We start from the raw sequence: 24,672 nt of genomic DNA, 5'->3' as shown, positions 1-24,672 counted from the left end.
CGCCGTGGCCTCCCAGGCTCCACGAACTCAGACGCCCCAAGTCGCGAGCGCCGGAGGCAGCCTCCTCACCATGGTGACGCTCGCAGAGCCGCCGGGTGCAGCCTCCGGGGCAAGAAGTTTTCAACTTTGGGTCCCGTAGACACACAGTCCAGCTCCAAGCAGTCCGGAACAGGAAAGAGTTACACTCAAAGATGGCCGAGCGAAGCGCTAGCGCAACGCGCCCGTTCCGAGCTTATCCACTCTGGGCATGCGGGCGGACGTTGCTGGCCGGCGACATTTGGCTGGTGCACCACCGGAAGTCCCGGCGCGCGGCTGCCCGCGGAGCCGAGTCGGCGAGCTAACCGCGTTCCTTCCTGCAGGTAAGAGGGCTGTCGCGTTGTGGTGCTTTAAGCGCGAGGCCTTTACACACTTTGGAGGGCTTGGTCCCTCTTGCTCTCTACAGCCTGGCAAGAAGAAGCGAGACCCCGTGCACGGCGGAGCGCCAGGTGGCTGCCGCGCCGAGCCACCCCGCGCACCTCGACCCTGCCCTGTGCTGGGCGTCGCTGACCGCCAGCCACCGAGGACCACAGGGCCCCGGCCGCGCCCGGGACCTCGCCGACGTCCATCGCCATCCTCAGCTTGGGACACTGACCCCCCACTTCCAGCGTATTGTCTGCACAGTTAAGAAGAACGCGGAGGAATGAAAATTTATTGAATAGGAAAGTAAAAGCACTAGACTTTATAACCTGGAGCTTCAGAAAGAGTTGCAGAAATTCCTAAGGCCTTGCGGTGTACTGGACTAAGGCCTGAGTGGACTTGCCTGTAGTGGGCCTTTAGTGCCGCCAAGGAAGTAATTCACAAGCAAGTAACATCTAAGAACAAGCCTTTCCTGCCTTCAGAAACATCGCATTTCTGCTTCCCACTCTTTTTTTTTTTTTTTTTTTACTAGTCACAGAAGTTTCCTTAATTACTCCACGGTTTGGAACCTGATTCAGTTAGGAAAATAAGAGCAACCAACAACAGCAAATGCATACTGTACCCCCCAAAAAAGTGCATTTCATTAAATCTTAGTGCTTGGATTTGAGGCAGTTCCTTGAGGCTCCATCTTCTAATGGGATCTTATTTTATTTTTTGGTGGTACTGGGGATGGAACCCAGAGCCTTTCTACCTCTGGGCTATACTCCCAGACCCATTTTTATATTTTATTTGGAAACAGGGTCTCACTAAGTTGCTGAGAGCCTCACTAAGCTGCTGAGGCTGGCTTCGAACCTGTGCGATCCTCCTGTCTCAGCCTCCCAAGTGCGGGGATTACAAGGGTGCACCACCACTCCCGGCTAATGGGATCTTATTTTAAAACCAGAACTAATATTAGCATTTGTGTATTTGCAGGTGCAATCAATTATATAATCTCTATTTGCAGGTGCAATCAATTATATAATCTCTGCCTAGGGTATGCTTCCTTCCCCCCATTGCCTTCCACACATACTTTAGGTCTTTGCTTAAATGTCACTTGTTAGGCCTCTTTTGACCTCCTTACAGTTATAACTGCCTCAGTTCAACCCCTTTCCTGCTTATAGCACCTGTCACCATAGTAGATGCTGTGTATTTTTCTGTTTGTGTCTATCCCTTGAGAAGGATGGAGGCAGTGTAAAAGCAGGGATTGTTATATTTTGTTCACTGCTTTTTTTTTTTTTTCTTGTACTCAAGGTTGAACTCAGAAGCATTCTACCTCTGATCTACACCCCATCCATATTTTATTCTTTAAATTTTGAAAGAGGATTTCACTAAGTTGCTGAGGCTAACCTCAAACCTGTAGTCCTGTCTCAGCCTCCCAAGTACTGGATTACAGTTGTGTGCCACCATACTCAGCCTTTTTGTTCATAGTTTTAACCCCAGCACCAAGAAGGGAATGGTCTAGACATTTTTTCTTTTTTTTTTTTTTCAGATCTGGGGATGAAACCCAGGGACATTTGATCTACGAGCTACATCCCCTACCCAGTCAGTCAGTCATCTTTCAGTCTGTCTGTCTGTCTGTCTTTCTGGTGGCACTGGGGTTCCTGGAAGCCCTTCTACTTCTGGGCTACACTTCCAGACCTATTTTATACTTTTTTATTTTTGGAAACAGGGTCTCGTAAGCCAGCGTGTCTGGCTTCGAACCTGCGCGATCTTCCTGTCTCCGCCTCCCAAGTGTGGGGATTACAAGCGTGCGCCACCACGCCCGGCTTCTTTATTTTGAAACAGGGTCTTACTGAGTTGCAGAGGGCCTCACTAAGTAGCTGAGGCTGTCCTCAAACCGCGATCCTCCGGTCTCAGCCTCCCAAATGCTGGGATTACAAGTGTGTGTCACCATGCCCGGCTCATACTTCTTACTAAATAAGTGAATTTAATTCTCATACCAAATCCTGTAATGTGATAAATGAAAGATATTTTCATGAGATTTTAAATGATTTAGACAAGATCACAGAAGACTTGGAACCCCAGCAAGTCCTTTTATTCTAAAGTCTTTTCTCAAAGACTTTATTCAAATGTCAAATACATGCAGAAAAATGCATGTACTATAGTTGTTCATTTCATTGGGTTTTCAAATCTGAACACACCCATGTTATCTGCACCCAGATCAAGAAATTACTTTGACAAGCCACCCCAGAAGCCCTTCTCTTGCCTCTTTCCCCAAAAGTAAACACTATCCTGACCTCTAACATAATTACTTTTACCTTTTTATCCATGGCATAATTGAAATCCAATGGGATACATTCTTTCATGTTGCTTTCTTTTGCTTAACATTTGAGCTTTATTATTCTTGTTTCCTGGTTTTGTTTTGTGGTACTGGGGATGGAACCCGGGGGCATTTTACCTCCGAGCTTTACCCCCCAGCCCTATTTTTTTAATTCTTTAGTTTGAAACAGGATCTCACTAAGTAGCTGAGTCTGTCCAAGAACCTGGGATCCTCCTGTCTCGGCCTCCCAAGTACTAGGATTACAAGCATGCACCACCACACCTGGCACTGTTTCCTGTTTTTGTAGCTTGTTCAGATAGTGGACATTTTTAATAGGTTAGATTAATATGTACCAATATCTTTTTCATTTATAATTTCTCAAACCACTAGTTCCCCTTTTTCTTTCTGAATCAAGAAGAGAAAGTAAGTGAAGTTTGAAAGGTTGGCCAATGAGCACTCCTTGATTTGTGCAAAATATAAAAGGCAGAGTGATTGGTTATGCTATTTAGTGTTTATTCCTAATTTCACGTGTTATCATGACATTAAAATGGGCCAAACAGACCAAAAGCAAAAAGTTCTCTTAAAAGATTATGCTCTGTATTCATGGAAGAAGCTAAATTGAATATTATCACTACTTTGTTAAATCTACCAAAGGTTGTAGGTACCCAGTCTTTGCTTCTTGATGATCAGAAGCATAAAATGATATTCTTCTGATCTTGATGAAACTTTACATAACATTTATTGGTGTAGATTAGATTTGATGTGAAAAGCCAGAGGAATGTAGGAGCTACTTTGTCGTTTGATTGTGTGCAGTTAAAGAGTGATGCTAGCCGGGTATGGTGGCTTGGAATCTCAGTACTTAGGAGGCTGAGACAGGAGGAGGACCACAGATTTGAGGACAATCTTTGCAGTGTAGCCAGACTCTCAGCAACCTAGTGAGACCCTATTTCAAAACAAAACAAAAAAGGGTTGAGGGTGTAGCTCAGAGGTAGACCATCCCTGGGTTCAATCCCCAGAACCACAAAACAAAACAAAGAGTAAAGCTTATTTATATTAAGAAGAAAAAACAGGTATAATTTTAAGAGCTTTGCAAAAAGTTATAATGAACAATAATGCTTGCTATGTGTGATATGCAGGGGATTGACTAGAATTTTTAATACTTTTATTAGTGCATTGGAAAGATACATCATACTGTGGCTCAACATGACAGAAAGACACAGGCACACAGCATTTGATGTATTTCCTTCTGCATCCCACTTGTCTCCCTTCTGCTTCCCTGTAGGTTAGTGAGATTGTTGGTGGTGCCTGTGTATATGGACATAGCATTATTTGAACTGTTTCCTTTCTCAATCCTCCTTTTTCCCCTCTTCACTTCCCTCCTGACTCCCTCCCACTCTTCTACTGGTCTCTTTTCTGGTCCGTTATGTTTCCTCTTTAAGCTTCCACATAGGAGAGAAAACATAGGCTCCTTATTGAGACTCACTGATCTCACTAGGCATAATATTCTCTGATTCCATTCATTTTCCTGTAAATTACATAGTTTTGTTTTTTTTTTTTAATGACTGAGTAAACTTCCATTGTATGTATATAGCAATTGGTTCCCTAATTTGGCTATTGTGAATTGTGCTGCTATGAACATGGCTGTTCAGGTATCCCTGTAGTATTCTGACTTTAATTCTTTTGGAAGGATGTCAAGGAGTGGTATAGCTGGGTCATAGGTGGCTCCATTCCTAGTCTTTTGAGGAACCTCTGTGCTGATCTCCATAGTGGTTGTTCTAATTTATAATCCCACCAACAGTGTAGAAATGTTACTATTTTCCCACATCATTGCCCGTATTTATTATTGTCTCTTTCTTGATTGCCATTCTAACTGGACTTAGATGGAATCTCAGTATAGTTTTGATTCGCATTTCTCTGATTGCTAATGATGTTGAACGTTTTTTCATATATCCATTTGTACTGAGAAGTGTCTATTCAGTTCAGTTGTCCATTTTTAAATGTGTGTGTGTGTGTGTGTGTGTGTGTGTGTGTTATGTTTTTCAAGTTCTTTATTTATTCTAGATATTAGTCCTCTACCATAAATAAGGTTCCTCAGCTTTGGCACTGCTAAAAATTTGGACTAGCTAGTCCTTTGCTGTAGGGTGCTGCACTGCCAATGGTAGACTTTTTTGGTAGACTTTTTGGTAGCATAAATCTCCTGGAGTAGCAGCTTTTACTTACCTACTAAATACCATAGTGGTTTGAAGTCATTGCCAGATGTCTCTTGGGCAGGGTGGGTGCAAAATTGCTCCTGGTTGACAATTGCTGAGACAAATATGTATTACAGTGGTAACCAGAGAGGGATGATGAGACCCTGAACCTTGGCATTCGAATGAAGAGGGAACGGGTTCATGAAACATTTAGGAAATAGAACAAAAGGACCTGGTGACTTCCTAAATAAGAAAGGAACAGATTTGGGAATAGTACTGTTGAGTTTCTACATGACTTCCTAAGTGACCCTGAGTATTGTGGTTTAGCATTGCCTCCTCCCACCCCTAGTGTCTCAGATGCTTCCATGCTTTCCCCAGAGCCTTGATACTGTGTTTAAAGCAGTAATTTAGTTGGTTTTTTTTTTTTTTTTTGGTGTGTGTGTGTGTGTGTGTGTGTGTGTGTGTGTGTGTGGTACTAGGGGTGGAACCCAGAGGCTTTCTACCTCTGGGCTATACTCCCAGACCTATTTTATATTTTATTTGGAAACAGGGTCTCACTAAGTAGCTGAGGCTGGCTTCGAACCTTTGCGATCCTCCTGTCTCATCCTGTCTCAGCCTCCCAAGCACAGGGATTACAAGTGTGCACCTCCACGCCTGGCTAGTAATTTAGTTTTTTTTTTTTTTTTTTTTTTTTTTTTTTTGGGTGATACTGGGAGTGGAACCCAGAGGCTTTCTACCTCCGGGCTATACTCCCAGACCCATTTTATATTTTATTTGGAAACAGGGTCTCACTAAGTTGCTGAGAGCCTCACTAAGTAGCCGAGTCTGGTTTCGAACCTGCGCAATCCTCCTGTCTCAGCCTCCCAAGCGCGGGGATTACAAGCATGCGCCACCACGCCTGGCTAGTAATTTAGTTTAATAAGTATGTTTCTTTTTGCTCCTGGGGATGAACTCAGGTCTTTGCACATACTAGGCAAGCACTCCACTACTGAGTTAAAACTCCAGTCCCATTAATTTTATTTATTTATTATTATTATTACTATTACTATTATTATTTGTGGTACTAGGGATGGAACTCAGGGGCAGTCTACCTCCAGGCTATACTCCCAGCCTGATTTTTTATTCTTTATTTGAAAACAGAGTCTCACTGAATTGCAAAGGGCCTCACTAGCTGAGGCTGTCATAAACTGCGATCTTCCTGTCTTAGCCTCCCAAATGCTGGGATTACAAGTGTGTGCCACCATGCCTGGCTCTCCAGTAAATTTTTATTTTTTTATTTTTTGTGACACTGGGGATTAAACCCAGGGGTGTTCTACCTCTCAGCCATGCCCCAAGACCTATTTTACTTTTTATTTTGAAACAGTCTCACCAAGTTGTGGAAGGCCTTGGGAGTTTCTGAGGCTGGCCATGAACCTGTGATTCTTTTCTATCAGCCTCCCAAGTCCTGGGATTGCAGGGCGTGCACTGTCACGCTCATCTCCTAATAAATATTCTTAAAATAAAAATTCTTAGTTTCTATAATCATAGAGTAAGAAGACTTGCTTCTGTGCCTTTTATGCATGATTTTACCTTTACATATTTTTGGTAAGACAATCAGAATATAGAGAGGAGTTTCATGCCAATGAGAAATTACCATATTTACATGAGAAATGTTTACCTTTCTATACTAAACTCTATATACTTACATAAAAATGTATTTGGTTGGTATGATGTTTTTCAATTTCAGTAAATTTATTTCAATATCTTCATATCTTTAAGGATTCAGAAGTGTGTTGAACAAATAAGAGATATTTTAATCATGATCATATTCTCATATTTAGTCAGAATATTTGTTTTTGGAATGATGCATTGAATGTTTTGATAGCTAAAAATTTTTTCTAAAGGTAATACACTTCTACCAAACATATGTCTTATAAATGTCTTATTTACTTGTATTATAAAAATTAATTTTAAAATTTTCTGTATTTTTTCAGAGGCTAACACTTTAGAAGATCAAGATGTTGACCAACTTGAGGATATTTGCACTGAATCATCAGAAAATACCCAGCTTGCACATTAATGTAAGCTTTTCTTGTGAAATTAAATAAACTATAATAACCTCAGTTATTTTACTCCCCACACCTACTGTAGCTTATCAGTTTTTTTTTTAATCTCAAACTTAGTTTAATCATAACCTTTAGCTATCCTCAAGGCAAACTAATTTAAAAGAAAATAATTTAGTAAGAAATATAATAAGAAATTAACTTAAAAATAACCTTGAAAGCAACAGTTTAAACCAAAGGGTGTTCTCAGGAGTACTGAAATATCAGTTGTTTTTGGAGGTAGATGTGCTCTATATCTCTTCTAAGAATAGCAGCACTTAAGGCACATTAAACTTGTAACTATGAGTGTGCTTTATGCTGTTCACAAATGGAAACTTCTATGAAATAAATTTCTCTTAAGTTAATGGCAAGATATGTTACTTACAATGGCGGCTGTAATTTTAGCTTGGGCAGACTTGCTCTCAGTCAGTGATTGTCAGCTGCACTGCTACACTGGAGACACTTGGAGAACTTTTAAAATGCTGCAACCCAAAGCCGGGCGTGGTGGCGCACGCTTGTAATCCCAGCGCTTGGGAGCTTGAGACAGGAGGATTGCACAGGTTCAAAGCCAGCCTCAGCTACTGAGTGAGGCTCTCAGCAACTTAGTGAGACCCTGTTTCCAAATAAAGTATAAAATAGGTCTGGGAGTATAGCCCAGAAGATAAAAAGGCCTCTGGGTTCCACCCTCAGTACCACCAAAAAAAAAAAAAATTCTGTAACCCAGTTCTCCCAATTCTCCTTTCCTTCTTCCACCCCCTTGGGAGGCTGATGAGACAGGAGGATGACAGGGTTTTTTTTTTTTTTTTTGGTGGTACTGGGGTTCCTGGAAGCCCTTCTACCTCCAGGCTACACTCCCAGACCTTGTATGTATATGTGTGTGTGTGTGTGTGTGTGTGTGTGTGTGTGTGTGTGTGTACTTTTTTTTTTTTTTTTTTTTTTGAAACAGGGTCTCTTAAGCCAGCGCAAATGGCTTCGTTTTCGCCTCCCAATCACAGGGATTCAGTGCGATCCTCCTGTTTCCGCCTCCCAAGCACGGGGATTACAAGTGTGTGCCACCACGCCCGGCAAGGATCACAGTTTTGAGGACAGTCTCAGCAAGTAGTGAGACTCTCATCAACCTAGTGAGACCCTGTTTCAAAATAAAATAGGGCTGGAGGTGTAGCTTTGAGGTAGAATTCCCCTGGGTTCAATCCCCAATGATAGACAGACAGACAGACAGACACACACACACACACACACACACACACACACACACACACTTTCCAGATGATTCTCATTGTAACTACTGTTACAAGTCCTGAAAACAGCTAATTATTTTTAAATTCAGGACCCCCACAGGCTCCTAGCAGCTGCAAAAGAGAGGGTATGTTCAAGGTTATTTAACCTTTCTGATTTCCTTATCTAAACTGTAGGATACTGGTTTTCAAACTTTAGCTGCTAAAGTCACCTGGAGTGCTTGTTAAAACCAGGTTATTTGCCCTATCTCTAGGAGTGGAGCCTGAGAATGTGTATTCTGTATAAATTCCCATCCCATGCCAAAGATGCAGGTCTAAGAGAGTTCTCGTTGTTTTAAAATCAGCCCAAAATAGCAAATTAATATTAATCTTATTCTTTCCTGTGGTATAAATTTGGGTTGTCACTTTGTACCTGAGTGCATATGTGTGTGTGGTACTGGGGATGGGACCCAGGGGCATTCCACCTCTGAGCTGAACCCCCAGCCCTATTTTATTTTTTATTTTGAAATAGGGTCTCACCTAGTTGCTGAGACTGGCCTTCAAATCTGATCCTCTTGTCTCAGCCTTCCCTGTACTGAGATTACAGGCCTGTACCACCAGACCCAGCTGGGTTGTCACTGTGTGTGTGTGTGTGTGTGTGTGTGTGTGTGTGTGTGTGTGTGTGTGTGTGACATATACTGGGGATGGAACCCAGGGGAATTCCACCTCTGAGCTGCACCCACAGCCATATTTTATTCTTTAATTTGAAACAGGGTCTTACTAATTGCTGAGCTGGCTGTGAACCTGTGATCTTCCTGTCTCAACCTCCCAGGTACTGGAATTAGAAGCATGAGCTGTCACATGTGGCTCTTACTTTTTTTTTTTTTTCTTGTTTAAGAATTATTTTATTAGCCGGGCGTGGTGGCGCACGCTTGTAATCCCCGCGCTTGGGAGGCAGAGACAGGAGGATCGCAGTGGTTCGGAGCCAGCCTCGCTGGCTTAAGAGACCCTGTTTCCAAATTTAAAAAATATATAAAATAGATCAGGGAGAGTAGCCCGGCGGTAGAAGGGCTTCAAGGAACCCCAGTACCACCAAAAAAAAAAAAAAGATTTTATTAAACCTTGAGTATACATGCTTTTAATATTCTGAGCAATGAAACGGGAAAACACATAAAGCATTTCTGATGCATGCATAAATGAAATTGTCCCCCCAAAACGCTCATGTTATTATTTGAGTCAAAAGTTCAGCTAGTTGCTTTATTATTGAAAACAATTTTTACTCTTTGAAAGAATTAGAGTTAATTGAGACTGCTTTAAGAAGAGTCAAGCCGGGCTTGGTGGCGCATGCTTGTAATCCCAACATTCAGGAGGCTGAAACCAGAGAACGGTTCGCAGACAGCCTCAGCTACTTAGTGAGGCCCTCTGTAACTTAGTGAGACCCTGTTTCGAAATAATAGGGCAGGGGGTGTAGCTCGGAGGTCAAATGCTTCTGAGTTTCGTCCCCAGACCCGCAAAAAAAAAAGGGGCAAAATACTTTCTTCTGACAAATCATAGGGACAAAGTTTAAACTACTTAATAAGTATCTATAATACTAAAATAAAAATTAATACCAAATTCTTTTTTCTCTTTACTAGAATATATGCTGCTGTAACATAAGAACAAGTTTAAGAAGATCAAAGCCACATGTACCTCCTGGAAGAAATTACAGTTCCCTACCAGGTAGAAATGTTAGGTTCTTCTCATTTTACCACGTAACCTGCTTTCTCTTTTCTTTTTCTCTTCATTTTGTTGGTGAGAATCTTCCTTTTTTAAGGCCTCCAACCTTTTTTTTTCTATTTCCCTGAGATCATCAGAGGTAGGAGTGTTCTGATAGATCAGGCGGGAATGCTCGTACAGTCATGCTCTTCATCCCCTGGATGTGCTGATGAGCCGAGCAAGGGGTGCATTGGTGACTTTTATAGATGGCTTACAAGTTTAGCATGGGAACTGACTTGTAGAGTGCTTTTGCGACAAAATATGGATTCTCTAGTTCATTGTTGGGTTTTATGCAAAACTGTTTTCTGTCACAGAGGTTTACTAAAATAGATACATAGCTCTTAGAAGCTGGAAGGCCGAGGTGGGGCCACTTTAAATTCCTGGTGTTTTTCTTGTGTTTGAAGTAAGCAAACATGGTAGACTCCATGAAACTAGTTTAATTCTGTTGCTGTTCTCATTACCATCTTTGTCACTTGAGACTAATGGAGTAAAAATATTGATTGGTTTTTGACTTATAAGGACACATGAATTCAATGTGTTTCACTATGGAGTTATGTAGGTTTTTGTATTCTGCCCATGTAAATTTACCTGTAGTAATATACATTATCTTCTGATCTTCACTAAATTAACTGTTGTTGCTTTAATATTACTTATTATTAAAGCCTGTGGTAAGCATGAAATTGGTCATTATGGAAATATTTTAAATTTAGGAACTACTACCTGACCTTTTAGAAGCAATACATCATCATAAGTTCTGTCCAGTGTTGCCTCCCAGGTCATCCTTAAAGGTATTCTGGCCTAGGATTACTGAGGTTTCACGTTGTGCAAAAACTTGTATCGGCTGGGTGAGGGCCGCTCGAGCTCTTCAGCCCTTGGGACATGCATGTCTGTAGGGTGGAAACTAGTGCCGTTAAATATTATCATTCTGAAATTCTAATTCTGCGCTTCTGTTAATAGAGCTATTAAATGACAGAGATTGGGGTAAATCTGTATTTTTCTAAAAATAGATTTATAAATTGATGTTAAAATTTTTTACCTTAGCCTTTTTCCTTGCAGACTATACGTAAATAAATTTTAGATTCAGTGATTTTTATTTTGCTTGAATTTTACTTTATTTGCAATTACAGTATTTGACTTACATTAAATTTATTTGTAAATTAAAAGAAAATTTCATGAATGTAACAGTTTAATTTTAACCCTCTTTCCATTAGGCTTAATAGGAAATGATATCAAATCCCTTCATTCCATCATTAATCCTCCAATAGCTAAGTAAGTATTATAATTCGTACTTTTTTTTTAATAGGCTGCTGAGAAAAGTTACAGGTTTTTTCTAATGCACATTATTAGTAAATATTGTAATTTCTGTGACTTTCTGTCCTGATAATTATAAGTAGATGATGATAGGTATCTTAAAAGTGGTTTTCTTTTCTCAGTGCTATAAAGTTTTAATGTGAAAATAGTACACTTTTCATGGAAATAAGCATAATATATTTTCTTTTTTGTTGTTGTTACTGAAGGTTGAACCCAAAGGAGTGTTACCTCTGAGTCACATCCTTAGCCTTGTTCTTGTATTTTAGTTTGAAACATGGTCTTTTTAGGTTCTTGAGAGTCTTGCTACGTTGTTGATGCTGTTCTAGAACCTGAGATCCTTTCTGATAGCCTCCATGTACTGGGATTACAAGCCTGTACCACCACACCTGGTTACAGAACATATTTTCAAGATTGTAGGTGGCTCTTTTGTTATTTAGTTACTTTGTCAGAGTAATGTAGTAGCATGTATTCTAAATGTTTTTTTGTTTTCCATACTTAATATAAGTCATAGAATTCAAATCACCTTTGAAGTTTACACAACATAAGTATTTTTGTTGTATATTTTACTAATGTACACCTCATAATGCATGTGTTTATTTTTCTTTTTCAAACAGAATCCGTAATATTGGAATTATGGCTCATATTGATGCAGGCAAAACTACTACCACAGAAAGAATATTGTACTATTCTGGATACACAAGAACACTGGGAGGTTAGAATGGATTCTTCCTCTCCCCACCCCCATTAGCTAAAGCATCACTGGAAAATATTTTGATTAAGAAGTCAACATAGAGACCTTGAGTATGATGTGGAGTCAGTGACGTCTAAACCACAGCATAAAGATAAGGTAGTTGCAACACCCACATAAAGGTCTGACTGGACTCAACTAAACGTGCAGACTCCCAAGGCTGTTGTGGGTCCCCACTGTTCTACTCAGAAGGCTTTAGGACAGGAGTCGTAGCTTACCATTAGCACTGGATATTTTTTCTACAAGAGCTGCCCTCAGGGAAGATATATTACTTGAGTTATGTAGCTCAGGTTATAGCTTTGCTCAATTCAGATACACATTTCCAATCAGAAGTTACTTTTTGTCAGGCGTGGTAGCACATACTTTTAATCCCAGTACTTGGGAGGCTGAGACAGGAGGATTGTGGGTTTGTGGCCAGCCTCAGTTACTTCGTGAGGCTGTCCACAACTTAGACCTGTTTGAAAATAAAGAATAAAAAATAGGGCTGGGACTGTAGCTCAGAGGTAATGCTCAGATACCCCTGAGTTCAATTGCCAGTACCAGACACACACACAGAAGTTATTTTTGTCATGTTGCCTAGCAACATAGTTGACATATTTATCTGGTTCCTGGGGGGGGGGGGGACTGGAAAGCTAAATAGAAGTCAAATTCTCACATAGAAAATGAACTTTATTAATCCTTAATCCAATAGTAATACCTAAATTTTGAATGTATTTTTTATGTAAAATATAAAAAGTGTGGTTCTTGACTAGGCATGCATATGTGGATTCCCATGTAGGTTTTAGATTTTGTATTTTTGTTTTGTTTTAAACTAATGCTGCCTTAGCCCAGCTCTGGAAATTAAGATTCAGATGGTCTAGTTTATGATACGAACCCTATTGGAAACCACTTCTCTAGACCCTTGGAAATGTCTGAGAGTTAACATTTATGAGGAAAAGAACAGCAGGATTTGAATTTTCCTGATGATACGTTCCTAAATGTATAACCACCTGAATTTCTCATAGAATGACTTATATAAATGAGCTGTATGACAGATAGAAACAGGGGAACATTGCTGGGTTTCCTGTGTTGTATCATGAATCTGATAACAATTCCTAACTCACATGCCAAGTTTGTATACCTGAAGGGATGATCTATTTTCTCAGTTACTATATTTTTAAAATTGTGACAAAATAATTTTAACAGTTGTTAAGTATACAGTACAGTGTAGGTTAAAATGCTTAAAATACCAGAAGCATTTCAAAATTTGGAATTTTTTGGATTTTAGAATATTTCCATGGTCTTTACCAGTTGATCATCATTAATCTGGAAGTCAGAAATAAAAAATGCTCCAAGATTTGAAACTCCAAAAACTAACTTTGGGTTTCCATAGGCCTAGGAACAAACTAAATTGTGCAGAACTTGCTGGTCCAAGGTTGATTTTATAAACTATAAATTAATAATCATAAAGAGGTAATGTGAAAAAGGTTTTTATCATTGCAGAAGACCTTACATGTTTTAAAAACTTACTGCTTCATTTAGAAATTATGGTTAGCTATTTTGTCTTTGTTACTTAATGATGTGTATTTTCTCTGGTAGCTATGTTGTCAATAACTGGCAGCACTGATACAAATCATAGATGTTAACAGATATTTGGATATGCTGACAAATACTTTTATTTTTCTTGTTTCCCCTGCTCTTGTTTGCATTACGTGTGTGCATATTCTTATATTGTATGCAAACAAAAATAAGGGAAAACTAGCTGCCATTTTAGGGGTTTGGTGCTGACATAAATAGTATAAGGCCATGATATCTCATATTCCTGAATTTTGAGTGTTAGCAAAATTATTTTTGTTAATTGTACTGCTTATAAATTTAATCAGAATAAAATGCATAGTTCAATAATTGTATTGCCTAGTAATTTGAGTGAGCTTACAGGATAAAGACTTGATATTGGAGAAGTTTTCCTTAGACTTTATTTGCATTTTGAAAATTTAACGAAAGGGATTTGGGAAAGATCATTTAACTTGGAAATCATTTTTTTTTCTCTACTTCTTTTCATATAGTTGCCATTTACCATCTACTGGATTAGGTACTTTATCCTTATAAAAACCAGCAAGGATAGGTATAGCTTTATTAACCTTATTTATTATAAGTAAATTAATTAATTTACTTAGGATCATAGAGTAGTATGTGATAAGGTTAGGATTTAAATCTAGGAATATCTGTTTTCCTTCGTTGCACTACTCTGCCTCCTATTAAGAGAATGGGAAGGATAAAAAGGGGATAGTGAAAGTCAAGCTAGAAAAGAAAAAATGAAAAAATATACAGTTCAGTAAAGTTAAAGGAAGACTACCTTTTAAAAAAAATTATTTTCTAAGATACTAGGGATTGAACACAGGGTCATTCCACCTCCGAGCTATGCCTCCAGTTCTATTTTTTATATTTTATTTTGAAATAGGGTCTCATTAAGTTGCAGAAGGCTTAATTAAGTAGCTGAGGCTGGCTGAGTACCTGTGATCCTCCTGTCTCAGCCTCTTAAGTACTGGGATTATAAGTGAATACTACTATACTAGTCTTGGAAAGAATATTTTTTATGACAAAATTACTAATCTTTCCAAAAAAGCTCTTTTTAGAATGAGGCTTTACTTAGAGAATGGATTCTAAATATTAAAGGCTCTAGATATTTATTGAGGGCTCTAAATATTAAACCAAATATTAAAAAAAATTTAAAGCATATTAAACTATGTCAGATAGATTTCAAGTGTCAGTAAAATACACTTGCCACTATAAACTGTGTCTGTTTTTCTGATTAGATGTCGATGATGGAGATACAGTGACAGATTTCATGGCTCAAGAGCGAGAAAGAGGCATTACTATTCAGTCAGCTGCTGTTACATTTGATTGGAAGGGATATAGAGTCAATCTGATTGATACACCAGGTATGGCTCTGTTTCACCAAAAGAGCACTGCTGTATCATTGGGCTTTTTGGTTTGCTTGTGTGGGGTTTATCATTTGGGGTTTTTCGCTTTTGTTTTTTCTGTGGTAAAATTGTAAAAAATCAGAAGTTTATCATCTTAGCCATTATTAAGTGTATAGTTCAGTAGGTATTAACTATGTTCACATTACTGTGAAACATCTCCAAATCTGTTCACTTTGCAGAACTAAAACTCTATATTCATTAAAAACTCCTCCTCTTTGTCCCCTGTCCCCACCCTCGGTAACCATTGTTTTGATTTCTGTGTCTGTCTGTGGCTTGGCTACTTTAGATACCTCCTGTAAGTGGAGTCATATATTTGTCCTTTTGTGATTGGCTTATTTCACTTAGCATAAAGTCCTCAAGGATCATTCGTGTTGTAGCATGTGACAGGATTTCCTTTCTTTTTAAGTTGCACAGTATTCCATCGTACATACAGTGACTATCTCTTGGTATCTAGGACCTCTGTGGGTAGCAGAAATCTTGAGATGATCAAATCCCTTACATAAATGGCTTAATATTTGTATATAATCTACAAAATGCTCTTGTGTGCTTATGGTAAGTAATATATAGATGCTGTATAAATGTTGTTATGCTTTATGTTTAAGGAATAGACAAGAAAAAAGTCTGCACATGTTCAGTTCAGACCCAGTTTCTTTTTTTCTGGATATTTTTAATCTGACTGATTGAATCTATAGCTACAGAACTCATGGATGTGGAGGGGTGACTCTATACCACATTTTGCTGATCCACTCATTCATTGAAGGACACGTGGGTTACTTTCACCTTCTGGCTATTGTGAATAATATTGCTATGAGCATGAGTTTACAAATGTCGTTTTAGACTCAACACTTTTGGCTATATTCTCAGAAATGAAATTCTGATCATATCACTGTTTTGTTTTTAAAACAGTTTTAGCCATGCGTGGGGCATACACTTGTAATCCCAGTACTTGGGAGGCTGAGACAGGAGGATCGCAGGTTTACAGCCAGCCTCAGCTATTTAGTGAGGCCCTCTACAACTTTGTAAGACCATGTTTCAAAATAAAGAATAAAAAATAGGGCTAGGGTTATAGCCTAGAGGTAGAATGCACTGGGTTCAGTCCCTAGTATCATATGCACAAAAAAAGTAAAATTAAACTAAAATTAAAAAAATAAAGCCAAGCATGTTGTCCCGTGCCTATAATCCCAGTATTTGAGAGGCTGAGACAGGTGGATTGCAGGCTGAAGAACAGCCTCATCAACCTAGTGAGACCTTGTTTCAAAATAAAAAATAGGGCTCAGGATATAGCTCAGAAGTAGAATACCTCTGGGTTCAGTCCCCAGTACCACAAGATAAATAAATAAAACAATTTTAAGTATTTCTCATCTTTGTCTTAGGTCATGTGGACTTCACCTTGGAAGTTGAGCGCTGCCTAAGAGTCCTGGATGGCGCAGTAGCTGTATTTGATGCCTCTGCTGGTGTAGAGGTAAAAAATACTGGGAAAGTAATGCATATCATGATTTTACAATAATATAATTTATCAGAATTAGTTGATTATAATTCCTTATTTAGTAATAAGTTAACATAAATCAAATTAGTTTTAAAGTAAGTAGGAACTTAATGAAATGTAATCTGTATATGATATCAGCTATTTCATAGTAAGGACATTTTGCTCTTCTGTAAGAAATGTAGAATTAATGTCAAGAACTGTGAAGGGAAATCTGGGTGTGGCACACACCTGTAATCCCAGGAATTTATAATCCCAGCTGTGTCAGGAAGATCAAAAGTTCAGGGTCAGCCTGGACGGCTTAGTGAGAACCTGTATCAAAATAAAGAATAAGAAAGGGCTAGGAATGTAGCTTAGTGGTAGAGTGCTTGCTTAGCATGCATGAGACCCTGGGTTCAATTCCTAGTAGTGCAAACAAACAAACGAACGAACGAATGGTGACGAGCCTGAGGTTCTATGTTACTTTTCAAACTAGCAAGTGCTGTAGTTTAATGGATTCTTGAAGCAGACAAAAAAATTACTGGGTAAGAGACAAACTATTAGTCATAGAAATAACAATAATCAGAGTATCATTATTTTCTTGTACTAATTCCCCAAGTCCCAATGTCTAGATGGTGACATGAAGAGAGTCAGGTGACACCTGCAAAGGAATTCTGTGCTTAGGGAATAGAATTTTACTGATTTTTGTGATACTTGGCATTAAACCTGGGACATATTACCCCTGACTACACTCCATCCCTATGTTATTGTATGTATGTGGCACTAAGGATTGAACCCAGAGGAATTCCACCTCTGAGCTACACCTCAAGCCTTTTTTTTCTTTAATTTTTATTTTTTTGATATAGGGTCTTGCTAGTTTGCTAAGTCTCACCATGTTGCTAAGGCTGTTCTTGAACCTGTGATCCTCCTGTCACAAGCTCCCCAGTACGGGATTGCGGCCATGCACCATCATGCTCAGTATTATTTTTTATTCTGAAAGAAGGTCTTACTAAATTACTGCTCACTGCTGGCCTTGAACCTGTAATCCTTCTTTACCAGCTTCCCAAGTTTTGGGATTATGGATGTGTGCAGCCACCATACCTGGGTAGAATACAAATATTTTGTAATTTGCAGGAAATATTCCTGCCTTTTGCTGTGGAAGGAGACATTATTTTCCAGATGTGTAAGCAAACCTGCCTTTTGCTCTAGGGAGAGATATTATCTCTATCTTCCAAGGCTGTTTGCTATGCAAGCATCCTCAAAAAGATGGTCCAGAAGGACAGAAATCAGTGTCTCTCCCAGCATAGCATGCAGACACACTATCTCCCAACAAGTATTCTAAAGGTCGTTAGGCTGAGAATGTAGCTCAGTAGTGGAGCCCTTGTCTAGCATGCATAAAGTCCTGGGTTCGATCACCAGCACCCACAAAGATAAATAAAATAATAGAAAATAAAATAAAGTTTTTAAAATTAATTTTGAAAATTGCTAGTGGAGTGCATTATGTCCTCTTTGTAGCTGGTGTCCTTCTCATCCTATAATCCTTAATCAGCTCTATGTTGAATATAGAAACTATATTAGTCCTTTTATTTTAAAGTTACCAGCTGTGATATTAGGTTAAGTGATCAGAGTTAATATATTTAATAACAGGATAAAGTGACATAATATAGTACACTGTAAAGAACATATTACGTATGATGTATTCCTGCCAAAAGTATTTGGCCCATATCTAATCATGAGAAAATAATCAGAAATTTAAATGAAAACACTTTTTGTGGATAAAAAGAACAAAAAACTTTCTAGGAGGAAAAATAGCCAGAACATTTTGAAAACTAAAAAACCAGTCTTTCAGTGTAAGCATTATGAAGGATTAGACGGAACGCTGAAGAGTTAGTCTAGATTAAAGGATTCAAAAAGAAAAGAAAATAAATGTATTTCATGAACTTTGGTTGGATTCTGGATCTAAAAATAAGTTACAGCCGGGCGTGGTGGCGCACGCTTGTGATCCCCGCGCTTGGGAGGCTGAGACAGGAGGATCGCGCAGGTTCGAATCCAGCCGCGCTGGCTTAAGAGACCCTGTTTCCAAATAAAAATATAAAAAATAGGTCTGGGAGTGTAGCCCAGAGATAGACGGGCTTCCAAGAACCCCAGTACCACACCAAAAAATAAAATAAAATAAAATAAAAAATAAAAATAAGTTACAGAGAACATCATTGGGAAAACTTGAATATGGGTTAAATGTATTAGATAAAAATGTGTCAAACCTTAAATTTTCTGAATGTGATCATTCCTTAATTGGTTGTTTAGGAGAAAGTCCTTATTCTTTGGAAATACTTGCTAAAGTATTTAAAGTTTAAGTGTGGCGATACCTGCAGCCTACTCTTATGATCCAGCCCTCAGCCACTTACACTCTCGGTATTAGTTTGGGCCCTTTGAGAAGTAGATACCCATATTGGGTCAGATATGTGGGAGTTTTATTGAGTGAAATACCTATGAAGAACAAGGGAGAAAAGAGAGAAGGAGGGGAGAGTACGTAGACCACAGTGCAGGTCTGGCACCTGTGAAGGCTGCTACAAGGATTGGGTAGGATGCATCTTGGACTGCAGTGTGGTTCCAGACTGATTTGGCCAGGTGAGTGGGGAGTCCTTGAGCCAAACTTCCTTTCTACCTCCGGTCTATACTCCCAGACTTATTTTATACTTTAATTGGAAACAGGGTCTCACTAAGTTGCTGAGAGCCTCACTAAGTAGCTGAGGCTGGCTTTGAACCTGTGCGATCCTCCTGTCTCAGCCTCCCAAGCGCGGGGATTACAAGCTTATGCCACCATGCCCAGCAGTATTTTTATTTTTTGAAGCAGGGTCTCACTGAGCTGCGAAGGGCCTCACTAAGTAGCTGAGGCTATCCATGAACCACAATCCTCCAGTCTCCACCTCCCGAATGCTGGGATTACAAGCGTGCTCCACCATACCTAGCCTAACAATTTCTAAGGATATAAGAAGCATATGTTATAAAAGGAGAAAGTCTGATTAAACTTTTCAAAATTGCGTCCGTTCATTAAAACTAAAAGCAACAAAAATAGATGACAAAAACACGAATAATATAAGCCTCGACTGAGAAAAATATTTATAACTTAAAGTATTATGTGAATGCTAAATTTCCTGAATGAAATAATCATATTGTTTGTATAGGAGATTGTCATTATTCTTAGGAGATATATGCTGAAATTTTTATAATACATATGACCAAGGAGTTGTATCAGGATTTACTAAGAGTCATTAACAACAACAATAACAACAATCTTGTTTAAAATATTTAACAAAAGACTTGAATGAACATTTTATAAAAAAAAAAAAATTTGAATGACCAGAAAGCACAATGTCATTAGTCATCACAATAATGCAAATTAACAAAGACATACCATTTTGTACCTTCAAGAACACTTAAGAATAGTAGTGCCTGGTATGGTGGCACACACCTGTAATCCCAGTTACTTGTGAGGCTAAGAAAGGAAGTTTGAGTTCAAGGCCAACCTGGACAATGTGGTGAGACTACTTTGCAAAACATAAGTAAAAATAAAAAGAGTGATAGTAAATTTGGATGAGAGTGGGGAGCAACTGGAACTCTTACACGTCATTGATAGAACTGAAAATTAATACAACCACTTTCGAAAACTATTTGGCAGTTTCTTATAAGGTAAAATGTACACCTAACAATTCTCCTATATAGTTATCTGAGGGAATTTAAACATTTGTTCACTAAGAACTTGTTGAGAGTTTTTATAGTAACTAAATTCATAATGGTCCCAAACTAGGAACAACCCAAGTACATATCCACAGGTGGGTAGAAAAACAAACTGCTACATTTATATAAACAATTATGGTACTGTAAAAAGAATGAACCACATACTGCAACAGGGTGGATGAATTTCATAAACATGTTGAGTCAAAGAAGCCATGCTGTTTATATAAGGTTCAAAACTAGAATGAATCTGTAGTGACACATATCAGAACAGGTTGCTGATAGAGGGAGAGAAAGCATGAGAAAAATTTCTGGAGTCATAGCATGTTTTATGTCTTAATTGGAGTATAGTTACACAAAAGTCTATTTTTATCAAAACTCTTTGAGCTATATATACTTAAAGTCTGTGTATTTTATTTTATATAATTTTACCTAAACAAATAACAAATTGGCTTCTATTGCATCTAGTGTTAGCACACTAGGCTTTTTATGCATTGCTTCTGAACTGTTGGACTCCATTAGGTACAGATGTTTTAGCAGACTCGGTGTATGTTACTTAATATGTGTTAAAATTGAAATCAATAGAAACACATGGGAATTATAACAAATAATACAGGTATTGCCAGGCATGGTGGCTAAAACTTATAATCCTAGTAGTACTTAGGAGACTGAGACAGGAGAATCACAGGTTTGAGGGCAGCCTTAGCAAGTGGTAATACTCTCAGCAATATAGGAAGACCTGGTTTCAAAATAAAAATAGTCCGGTGTGTAGCTTGGAGGTAGATGCCCCCAAGGTTCAATCCCCAATAACACACACACACACACACACACACACACACACACACACACACACACACACTGCAAGTATTGTTTTTTCCATTCTTAAAACCTCTATAGTTTACATAAACATTTAAATATCACAATGAAATATGTTATTTTTATCATAATAGAATTTATATTATATACTTCTGTTCTTTTTAATCTCTTATCAATTGACTAAAGCAAAAGACCCTTTTTCACTCATCAGAAAAATGGCATTAATTCCAAATTGTGATGCATACTAGGAAAGAACACCAAACAAAGAGTAGGTCTTTTACTTCTCAGCTTACTCCTCACGACTCCTAGTACCTCTCAGGTACTAACTTTGTGTGGAGCCTGGTCCCCCCAAAATACTATTCTTAGTTTGAAGCTTACTTTTTATCTCACTTCATCATATTCTCAGCTATGTGAACCTGATAACAAAAGAGTAACCTTAGAAATACAGTTTAACTATATGCTAGAGTCAGGCCCAGTTCCGTGTTACTGTAGATTCTTGGATCTATTCATTCCATGTCTACTAGCAGTTTTGTCCAGAGTGTGTGTGTGTATTTGCCTGAATATATTTATACATCATATATATATATGGATTTTTTTCTTTTTCTTCCTCTCATCCTTGCTTTAGGCCCAGAGTGTCACAGTGTGGAAGCAAGCTGATAAACACAAGATACCTCGAATCTGTTTTTTAAACAAGATGGACAAAAATGGAGCAAGGTATCTAAAATATATTTCTTTGGCTTATCAAAGTGAGAATACAGTTTGAGCTTTTCATGGACTACAACTTAAGTTTAGAAATGGCTGTTCTTCCCAAAGAGTATAATGGGATCCTAATTATTACCTAAAATAATTTCAAGCTGCCTGTGGTGGCACACACTTGTAATCCCAATTCTTAGGAGCCTGAGAGTTTCGGGAGGATCGCAGGTTTGAGGACAGATTTAGCAAGTAACAAGGTCCTGCACAACTTAGGTTCTCTACAGCTTAGTGAGACCTTGTTTCAAAATAAAGGATAAAAAATAGGGCTAGAGATTTAGCTCAGAGGTACAATGACCCTGAGTTCAATCCCCAATACCACCAAAAAAAAAAAAAAAAAACCCAAACAAAAAAAAGCAGCTAATTCATAGGTTAAATAGCAATTTGGGATTAATAGAGAGCTGATACGTTATAAATCAACCTGTATCTAATATAGAAAGGTGGAATGATATTTTCTGGGTTCTCTTTAGAACTGTCTGTGGTAATTCCTGTGTTGCTGGGGATTCCTACACTCCCCCTCATCTCTGCAGATAGAGTAGAGAATCATTTCCTGTAGTTGTTTCAGAGATGGTGTTCTTGCTTGTCCACTTGTCAGGATAACAAGCTCTCAACAAAGAACTGGGAAGGGAGAATGTACTTGCTATAGGACCCAAATATGAGGTAGAAGTGATTAGTGCTGAGATATGGTTGTCATGCTCATTGACTTACAGAGTGGTAATCCAAAATGGATACATTGTTCCAAAAACATAATTTTGAGAGTCAAAAATATATGAAGGATTTGGAGAAAATGTGAAAGGGAAAGAATAAGGAATATTAAGGATTCCAGGAGAAACGTGATAGAGAAAGATCCTAGTCTGTGGTGGGACAGTGGCAAAAACAAAATAAAAGCTATCTTTCCCCTATGACTGCACAGTTGTATGCTTTGTGTTCACAGAATTCTCCACAGTAATTCTAAGGCTGTTTGTTTAAAGGACGCTTGACTTAATTGGTAGTAACACAATGACCTTTAAGACGTGCGAGGCTCAAGTTCTGATCTTTCCTGTTTGGACTTCCTCGTGGTGGATGGAAGTACTTTTTACTCAATGGTAGTGCCTATGGTGATGGAGAGGGAGATGCCGGGATACTAGGCTGGCTCTCAGAGATACTGGGACTAAGATGAACTGCATGTATATATAAATGAACCTGTGTGCCCAAGATGGCAGGTGTGCCATAGGTAGTCAACCCCAGTGTTAACTTAGAAATGAATAGCATAGCATATGATATTAAGAATGCTTGAAATAAAACTATAGAAAATGTAGTCAGTCTGGCTTAGAAGAAACATGGCAGCCTGTATGGTAGCAAGTCTAGCTATAGAAGAAAGAATTATTGATTCAAGTGAAGACTTGCATTAATTTAAACTTATGTGACTTTAATCAATTCATTTAACCTTAATCTTAAAGTTTAGTTATATGATACAACAAAAATACCCTAAACTTCTGCATGGCAGGATCATGGTAGACATTCAATCACTGTTACCTGAAATTGATATAAGGTTTGTTCCGGATACTGTAGAAGCTGTTCAAATGGTGAGCAATAGCTGGGCATGATGGCACTAGCCTGTAATCCCAGTACTTGGAAGGCTGTGCAAGTTCACAGCCAGCCTCAGAAACTTAGGAAGGCCCTCCATAACTTAGTGAGGTTCCTGTTTCAAAATGAAGTAGTGCTAAGGATGCAGCTCAGAGGTAGAAAGAATGCCCCTATGTTCAGTCCCCAGTGTCACACCATAAACAAAAGTGAACATAGGGAGAATAAAGGTGTAGAGAACATCCTTGAACCTGTTATAAGAATATTTTACTAAAATTTTTTAAATTTTATTTTACTTTTTTACGGTACTGGGGATTGGAACCCAAGGGCTTTCTACCTCCAAGCTATACCCTCAGACCTGTTTTTTATTCTTTATTTTGAAACAGTCTCACTGAGTTGCAAAGGGCCTCACTAAGTAGCTGAGGCTATCCATGAACTGCAGTCCTCCTGTCTCAGTCTCCCAAATGTTGGGATTACAAGCACACACTACCACGCCCGGCTTTTACTGTATTTTTGACCAGAATTATTTTTCTTTCTACAGTTTTAACTATGCAGTTGAAAGCATCAGAGAGAAGTTAAAGGCAAAGCCTTTGCTTTTACAGGTAAATTGGTTATATATAATATCAGCTTTGTTTTCTTACCAGTTTATTTATTGTGACATACATTTTTGAAGCTATGTCAATTCTCCTTTGGAAGAAGTTGGGATAGAAATAAAAATAGCTATAGCTGGGTGTGGTGGCGCACGCTTGCAATCCCTGTGCTTGGGAAGCTAAGACAGGAGGATTGCGCAGGTTCGAAGCCATCCTCCGCTGGCTTAAGAGACCCTGTTTCCAAATTAAAAATATAAAATAGGTCTGGGAGTGTAGCCTGGAGGTAGAAGGCCCCTGGGTTCCATCCCCAGTACCACCAAAGAAAAAAAGACAAAAGAAAAAAAGAAATAAAAATAGCTACAGATAATGGTAAGGAAGATCCTAGACATTTTGGTTAGAGTGATATAATTAGGTAAGCTTATCACTGACACTGCTAAGTGAGTGATGATTTAGTCATGTTAGTCTTTCTGGTTTACAGTTACCAATTGGTGAAGCCAAAACTTTTAAAGGAGTGGTTGATGTAATAAGGAAAGAAAAACTTGTTTGGAATTCTAATTCAGATGATGGAAAAGACTTCGAGAGAAAACCCCTCTTAGAAATGAGTGATCCTGAATTGCTGAAGGAGACAGTTGAAGCAAGGAATGCCTTAATTGAACAGGTAAAATAAAATACTTGGAACTTAAAATTGCATAAGTACTTGAAAACATTTGAACATATTTTATTGTGAAATATTATGTAAAATTACATATGGAATATGTAAAGAATAATGACTAATAACCCCAATATGTATATATACCCAC

The 24,672-nt window shown here is 38.5% G+C and overlaps 1 protein-coding gene across 1 annotated transcript in view; it reads left to right on the top strand.

Moving 5' to 3' along the window:
• Positions 1-6,881: 6,881 nt before the first annotated feature.
• Positions 6,882-24,672, top strand: part of GFM2 (GTP dependent ribosome recycling factor mitochondrial 2) — a gene marked incomplete at both ends in the record, with an annotated part of 52,586 nt that continues 34,795 nt past the window's right edge. Inside the window, 9 exons of the mRNA XM_080705316.1 lie at positions 6,882-6,944; positions 9,814-9,898; positions 11,146-11,203; positions 11,860-11,957; positions 14,789-14,914; positions 16,330-16,418; positions 21,595-21,683; positions 23,824-23,884; positions 24,351-24,530. Of these exons, the coding sequence (XP_080561442.1) occupies positions 6,882-6,944; positions 9,814-9,898; positions 11,146-11,203; positions 11,860-11,957; positions 14,789-14,914; positions 16,330-16,418; positions 21,595-21,683; positions 23,824-23,884; positions 24,351-24,530 (849 nt within the window). The remainder of the gene's footprint in view (positions 6,945-9,813; positions 9,899-11,145; positions 11,204-11,859; positions 11,958-14,788; positions 14,915-16,329; positions 16,419-21,594; positions 21,684-23,823; positions 23,885-24,350; positions 24,531-24,672) is intronic.

Source organism: Muscardinus avellanarius (genome assembly GCF_963383645.1).
Source record: "Muscardinus avellanarius genome assembly, chromosome: 1".
NCBI lineage: Eukaryota > Metazoa > Chordata > Mammalia > Rodentia > Gliridae > Muscardinus > Muscardinus avellanarius.
Note: the sequence above shows the minus strand (reverse complement) of the source record. Positions and strands in the feature narration are given on the sequence as shown.